General features: G+C 47.9%; 1 protein-coding gene across 1 annotated transcript; it reads left to right on the forward strand.

The window, feature by feature from the left end:
- Positions 1-1,135: 1,135 nt before the first annotated feature.
- On the forward strand, positions 1,136-2,186 carry LOC311420467 (histone-lysine N-methyltransferase SETMAR-like; the record flags this gene model as incomplete). Its single annotated transcript, XM_084491401.1, has 2 exons — positions 1,136-1,640; positions 1,816-2,186. 2 exons carry the CDS (start codon positions 1,136-1,138, stop codon positions 2,184-2,186), a joined length of 876 nt encoding a protein of 291 aa, XP_084347527.1.
- Positions 2,187-7,413: the final 5,227 nt, after the last annotated feature.

Genomic DNA, 7,413 nt, shown 5'->3' on the forward strand with positions numbered 1-7,413 from the left:
CTTGAGGTCCACTGGGCCCGAGTGAAACTTTTTGCTTCTTTATGTGTAAAATAAATATTAAAGTTAATACCCATGAGTAGGATAATGAGCTTAATGAAGTACATGAAAAACAGATATGACTCTCGCACTCAACTCTTCACTCAAATCATGCAAAACATACCCCCAGGGAAGGAACAGATAAGGTTAGGATTTAAAAGAGTGATAGGAGTTAGTGTGAGAAAAAGAAGGAAAGAAAAAGCTAGCGTCAGGGAAGAAAAAAAAAAAAAGTGAGGAACAGTAGAGCTGGGGAGAGACAGAAGAAGAAATTGTAAACTTAGCATAGCCAGTTGACTGGCTGTGCTCCTTCTCCTCCACCTAGACAGGGACGCTTTCTTGGTAAGCTCTGCATCTTCACCCTTTGGTGAGGAATACCTGGGAGAGCATTTTGCTAGCACTGGTATCATATCTTAGCACTGTTGCAGTAAGTGTATTTACCAATGGAAACTTCACATCTGTTATGTCTGTCACCTTATTGCAACTAATTCAACTTGATGAAACTGTCTCAGCAAAAGCCCTTTAGCAGGGCTCTGAAACTGGCAAACATTTGATAACTCACTTTAAAAGCGACAGCTGTTGCACTGGGAGAAGGGACAGGTTGCATTAAGCACATCTTTTGACAAAGTCGTTAGATTGTACATCAGTGACCTGGGTCTTGTGGGATGCTTCACCATAATTTTCAGTTTTTATGCAATAAAAATTTCTTGCATCCATTCTGCTTGAGAGTTTACTCTTTTGCCAGGGACTGCGTGTTATTAATGGGTTTGCTTTTTGGGCTCTGTTTATTTTTTTTTTCTCTCCACACGTTGAAATTCCTATGTGGGACTATGGGATTGTTTGCACAAAGATGCCCCACAGTTTCCCCATGCCTGAGTGACACAGCCACCTCCACATTTCCTTATACATGGTCTGTTTTGAAAGTAGTAGGACTGGCTTTTTCCTGGGTGAATGGGTGGACGAGAGGTGGTCTGCGCGCGCAGGATTGGTGGAGGGGGATATTGGGAACACTGGGAAAAATTGGCAGTCGGCTGTTGGCCGTTGAAGAGAGCAGGTCGCTTGTACTGTGAACACCTGTCGAAATGCCTCGTCACGGAGAATCATGGAGTGTTTACTGGAGCAGCGATATGCGATCAAATTTTGTGTAAAGCTTGGTAACAAGGGCAAAGAGACTCACGACATGATTAAGGAGGCCTATGGTGATGCTGCCATGCGTAGATCGGGTGTTTTTGAGTGGCACAAGCTGTTCCGAGAAGGTAGGGAACGAGTGGAAGACGACGACCGCTCCGGATGCCCTTCGACCAGCAAGACCAACGAAAATGTGTCGCGAGTGAAAAATTTACTGAACCGTGGTTGCAGGATGAGTATCAGAATGATTGCTGATGACTTGAGCATTCCTCAAACCCAAGTTTTTGAGATGGTGAAAGAAAACTTAGCCATGAGGAAAGTGTGCGTAAAGTTTGTGCCGCGAGTGTTGTCAGAGGAGCAAAAGGCCAACCGGAAAGCGATCTGCCAGGATCTTCTTCATCATGTGAATGAGGAGCCTGACTTTTTGGACAATGTAGTGACTGGTGACGAGATGTGGGTGTTTGAATACGACCCGGAGAGTAAGCGGCAGAGCACAGGATGGCACACCCCTGCTTCCTCACGCCCCAAGAAAGCACAAATGAGCAAATCCAAGCAAAAGTCCGTGCTCATTTGCTTTTTTGATCGACATGGAGTCATCCACAAAGAGTTTGTAACACCCGGACAAACAGTTAATGCAGTTTTTTTACGTGGAAGTCCTCACAAGACTGCAAAAACGCATTGCTCGTGTCCGCCCAGCCATCATCAACAATTGGTGGCTGCACCATGACAACGCGCCGAGCCACACAGCGTTCCGCGTAGTGGAGTATCTTGCCCAGCACAAGGTGGCAACGCTGCCTCAGCCCCCCTACAGCCCCAACTTGGCCCTGCCAGACTTTTTTCTGTTCCTGAGAATAAAATCGACCCTCAAGGGGAAGCATCACGCATCAGTAGAAGTGCTTCAAGAGACCGTGATGGGGGAGCTAAACAACATTCTGGTCCAGGCGTTCCTGGAGGCGTACAAAAACTGGAAAACTCATTGGCAGCAGTGTGTAGATGCGGAAGGGTGCTACTTTGAAAAATTCTAATCGTTTGTTCTATTCTCATGAATTTTTTTTTTTTTTTCAAAAAAAAAAATGAGTCCTACTACTTTCAGAACAAACCATGAAAGCTTTACAGATAAATCTTTGGCTCATAAAAATTTGTGTATGCTATAAGGGTGGGCCTCTCTACATTGTCAGCAGTAGGTAAAGCTACTTTTGTCCTGCAGTGTTCCTGAGTCCTAGGATATTTTCCTAGAACATTTGACTTTTGTATTTTTTGGAAGGAACGAGTGAGAAAGTTTTGGACCTGCAAACAATTCTTTTGTTGGAGATGTTACTTGAAGTTAGCATACATAGGGAAGGAAGTGAAACCTACTCAGGCATGTATAAATTACAGATGAGCATATATGAGCGATGTTCTGTGGTGTGGTCTGTAAGAAGAGTGCAGAAAAGCACTGGGAAAGCATCTACAGGTGTGGGCCCTGTTTAGCAAGTGGCTCAACAAAATAAGTGAAATATCCCACTCTGCTTGCACTGAGGTGCGAGGCTGCCCAGAGACCCTCAAAGGCTGCCCAGCGCCAGCACCTCGCGCCAGCAGCCGGTGTCACTCTGCCTTGCCAGCACCACCTGCAGCTTCCACGGGTACAGCCACTCGTCCCTTGCCTCCTGCAAGTGATGTCGCATGGGGGAGCTGTGCCCTACTCTCAGGGCAGGCCTGCCTGGGCCTGGCCATGCCTACGCTGCTGTGCCCAGGCCCAATGCTGCAGTGAGCAAGCGGGGTTCCTAGCGCGAGGAGCTGCAGGGTGTGGTGGGTGCTGCTGAGGGCAGCAAGCAGCTGAGGGCTGGTAGGCAGTGTCCAGTGTGTCAGCAGTAACGTCCCAGATTAGTTAATGATGCAACGAAGGTTGCCCTGGATTTGAAAAGAGTATGGCTAAACAGTACTAAACAGTATGGCTATCTGATACGATTGTGAAAGGTGCTAAACTTCAGAACTCAGAAGTCAGGAAGGGGTGTTTAGGGACTTCATGATTTCTATCATGCGGTCAGCTGCCTTGTCAAAGAAATCAAGGCGGTGCATCATTGGCTGTAGGACAAGCGTGACAATTTGTAAGCTTACAGAATGGCAGAATGGCTGACCTGGGAAGGGACATGGTGCTAAAACAAAACCACCTACAGCAGACTGTACAAGGACCATGTCCTGGCAGCTTTTGAAGATCTTCAAGGACGAGACTCTACAACCTCTCTGGACAGCTTCTGTCAATGCTCCATTACCCACACAGCACAGAAGGGCTTCCCAATCTCCTACAAGTATGTAGCGATGCCAGTGCTTTTTTACAGCAAGCCCCTCACTTTTTCTATAAAAAGAGAAGCCTGTTTTTTTTTATATAATAGAACCTCAATGTAAGTACAAGAATCACACGTGTCATTGCTGAGCAAGTGAAGTGCTTTGTTGCAGATACATTCTGAAAAGCAAATGGATTGTGTGGACAGAAAGAGAACCTTATGAATGTTTTTCCAAGAAAAATTTATTTATTAAACCTAGGACTGGTTTCACTTATAGAAAGGAACATGTTAAGCAGTAGGGAGATAATAGGGCTTCCAGAAGTACACAAGTGACAAGAGGAAGACCAGGGAAAATGTGGGACCTGGTTACACAGGACAGGAAAAAGGCTAAGGTTTAGGCTAAGGTTTAGGCTGATGAAATTTCTTTTGAAAATAAAAGTCCTGACTTTCATTTTTGCCCTTCCCAGCACCTTTGCAATTTCACCAGCTTCTCAAGGCTTACGCTGCTTGTTGTCTTGGATTTCGGGAAGCCTAAGGTGCTTCTCCTTCATCTCATCTTCATTCAGCATTTCCTTACCCAGCTCTTGGAATACTTTTTCTGACTTAACCGTGTAATGTTTTCAGAGCATTTTGGATGAATCACTCTCAGAGCTGAGACAGAAAAGGTTTTAGGATATGAAAGAAGAACACTCTCTTGAAAAAGGAGGTTGCTGATCCGAACAGCCACTCAACTCAAGTCTGGTAGCCATAAGACAAACTGTATAGGACAATGAAAAATGATGATACCCCAATTACAGCTAGAACTAATGCCCACGAGAGGCAGACGTACCACCAACCAAGATCTACGTGTAGTCTCTTGTGAAAGAGCCTGGAGGAGAGGCCTACTGGCTTGCTTCCTTTCAGAAAGTTGCCCCCTTCTTCTGCAGAGTCCTTCTGGGCCAAGGCACAAGGAGAAGGTTCCCTCTGGGAATACTTAAATAAGGCAACAATAATCTTTTCCAGATGCCAGGTCACCAAAAATTCCTTTTATAAGTTCCTTTTCTAATGGATCTCAGGTACCTCAAGTGCATTGGATACTGTGCATTCTTGCACTGTTAGAAGTGTCATGGGGTTTTTAGGGATGTCTGCTATGAGCGTTTTCTCCAGGTCCACCATGTTGGGGGTAACTATTACTTTGGCTGCCAAGAACCTGATGTTGAATGTAAATCTTTCTGAGGCCATATGCACTGACAGGCTTCTGTGACTCTGCTTCATCTTGCAGATGCAGTGTACCCTCTGCCAGTCAGTCAAGGGGCCAAGCCTGCACAGGTCTTCCCTCCACTGACTTCGAACTCCACCCAGAAACAAGCACTGAACACTAAAAGTGTTGATGCTCACCAGCCCCGTGGTTGGATACCTTGTAAGGTAGGGCGTCAGCAAGACAATGGAGATGTTCTGACTGTCGGCACCACTTCCTTGAGCTGCGGCTTTCAGCAGTGACTCTGGGAGACAGATAACGTCTTGATGTTAAAACCTGCATTAGTCCAGGATTTTTGGGGCCAGATGGGATCCACCCGAGGGTACTGAGAGAACTGGCAGAGGAGCTGGCCAAACCGCTCACCATCATTTATCAGCAGTCCTGGCTATCAGGGGAGGTCCCAGTTGACTGGCGGCTAGCAAACGTGATGCCCATCTAAAAGAAGGGCTGGAGGGCAGAGCCGGGGAACTATAGGCCTGTCAGTTTGACCTCAGTGCCAGGGAAGCTCATGGAGCAGATTCTCTTGAGAGTCATCATGCGGCACTTGCAGGGCAAGCAGGCGATCAGGCCCAGTCAGCATGGGTTTATGAAAGGCAGGTCCTGCTTGACGAACCTGATCTCCTTCTATGACAAAGTGACGCGCTGGGTGGATGAGGGAAAGGCTGTGGATATGGTCTACCTTGACTTCAGCAAGGCTTTTGACACCGTCTCCCACAGCATTCTCCTCAAGAAACTGGCTGCTCTTGGCTTGGACTGGCGCACGCTTCGTTGGGTTAGAAACTGGCTGGATAGCCGGGCCCAAAGAGTCGTGGTAAATGGAGTCAAATCCAGTTGGAGGCCAGTTACTAGTGGCGTTTCCCAGGGCTTGGTGCTGGGGCCGGTCCTCTTTAATATCTTCATCGATGATCTGGATGAGGGCATTGAGTGCACCCTCAGTAAGTTCACAGATGACACCAAGTTAGGTGCGTGTGTCGATCTGCTGGAGGGTAGGAAGGCTCTGCAGGAGGATCTGGATAGGCTGCACCGATGGGCTGAGGTCAACTGCATGAAGTTCAACAAGGCCAAGTGCCGGGTCCTGCACCTGGGGCGCAATAAACCTAAGCAGAGCTCCAGGCTGGGAGAGGAACGGTTGGAGAGCTGCCTGGCAGAGAAGGACCTGGGAGTGATGGTTGATAGTTGGCTGAATATGATCCAGCAGTGTGCCCAGGTGGCCAAGAAGGCCAACAGCATCCTGGCTTGTATAAGAAGCAGTGTGGCCAGCAGGGCTAGGGAAGTGATTGTCCCCCTGTACTCGGCTCTGGTGAGGCCACACCTCGAGTACTGTGTTCAGTTTTGGGCCCCTCGCTACAGGAAGGACATCGAGGTGCTCAAGCAAGTCCAGAGAAGGGCGACGAAGCTGTTGAGGGGCCCGGAGAACAAGTCCTATGAGGAGTGGATGAGGGAGCTGGGCTTGTTCAGCCTGGAGAAAAGGAGGCTCTCTACAGGTACCTTAAAGGAGGCTGTAGCGAGGTGGGGGTTGGTCTGTTCTCCCACATGCCTGGTGACAGGACGAGGGAATGGGCTAAAGTTGCACCAGGGGAGTTTTAGGTTGGATGTTAGGAAGAACTTCTTTACCGAAAGGGTTGTTAGACATTGGAACAGGCTGTCCAGGGAAGTGGTGGAGTCACCATCCCTGGAGGTCTTCAAAAGATGTTTAGATGTAGAGCTTAGGGATATGGTTTAGTGGGGACTGTTAGTGTTAGGTCAGAGGTTGGACTCGATGATCTTGAGGTCTCTTCCAACCCAGAAATTCTGTGGTTCTGTGAGGATATGCCTTTGGTGATATTTGCCTGCAGATCAGTTCTCCAGGGAAGAGGATCACTTCAAGGCCACACCTCGAGTACTGCGTTCAGTTTTGGGCCCTTCACTACATGAAGGACATTGAGGTACTCAAGCAAGTCCAGAGAAGGGCAACAAAGCTGGTGAGGGGTCTGGAGAACAATTCATATGAGGAATGGCTGAGGGAACTGTTCAGCCTGGAGAAGAGGAGGCTCTTCTAAACCTAACCCTGACCCTGACCCTAACCCTAAACCTAACCTCATCCCTAGTCCTAACCCTAGCCCTAACTTTAACCCTTACCATAACCCTAAACCTTTCTCCTTCATGCCGCCTTGGCTGCTGTCTGCACTAGCAAGACCAGCCGTCAGGAATGCCAGGTCACAGAGTCCAGGGGAACAGCTGGAGCAAGGAAGATGTACCCTGAGTGGAAGAGGATCAGGTCAGGGAATACTTCAGCGAAGTGAGCATTCCAGAGTCCGTGGGTCCTGATGCCATGCACCACCAAGTGTGGAGGGAGTTGGCTGCTCACCTTGCAAGGCCACTCACAATAATCTTTGATCATTCATGGCAACTGGGGAAGTGCCTGAAGACCAGAGAAAAGCAAATGTCACCCCTATCTTCAAGAAAGACAGGAAGGACGAGGCAGGGAACTATAGGCCTGTCAGCCTAATCTCAAACTTTGGGAAAGTGATGGAGCAACTAACCCAGGAAACTATTTCCAAGCACACAAATGACAAGAAAATCAAGAGCAGTCAGCATGGATGCACCAAGAGGAAGTCAGGCTTGACCAGCTTTATAAACTCACATGGTGAAATGCCTGGTCCGTTGGATGAAGAGAAAGCAGTGGATATATTCTGCCTGGACTTCAGCAAGGCTTTTTATGCTGTCTCCTGTAAAATACTCCTACACAAGCTCCCGATGTTATTGGCCTGA

The sequence above is a fragment of the Aythya ferina genome (assembly GCF_964211825.1).
Source record: "Aythya ferina genome assembly, chromosome: 1".
Classification (NCBI taxonomy): Eukaryota; Metazoa; Chordata; class Aves; order Anseriformes; family Anatidae; genus Aythya; species Aythya ferina.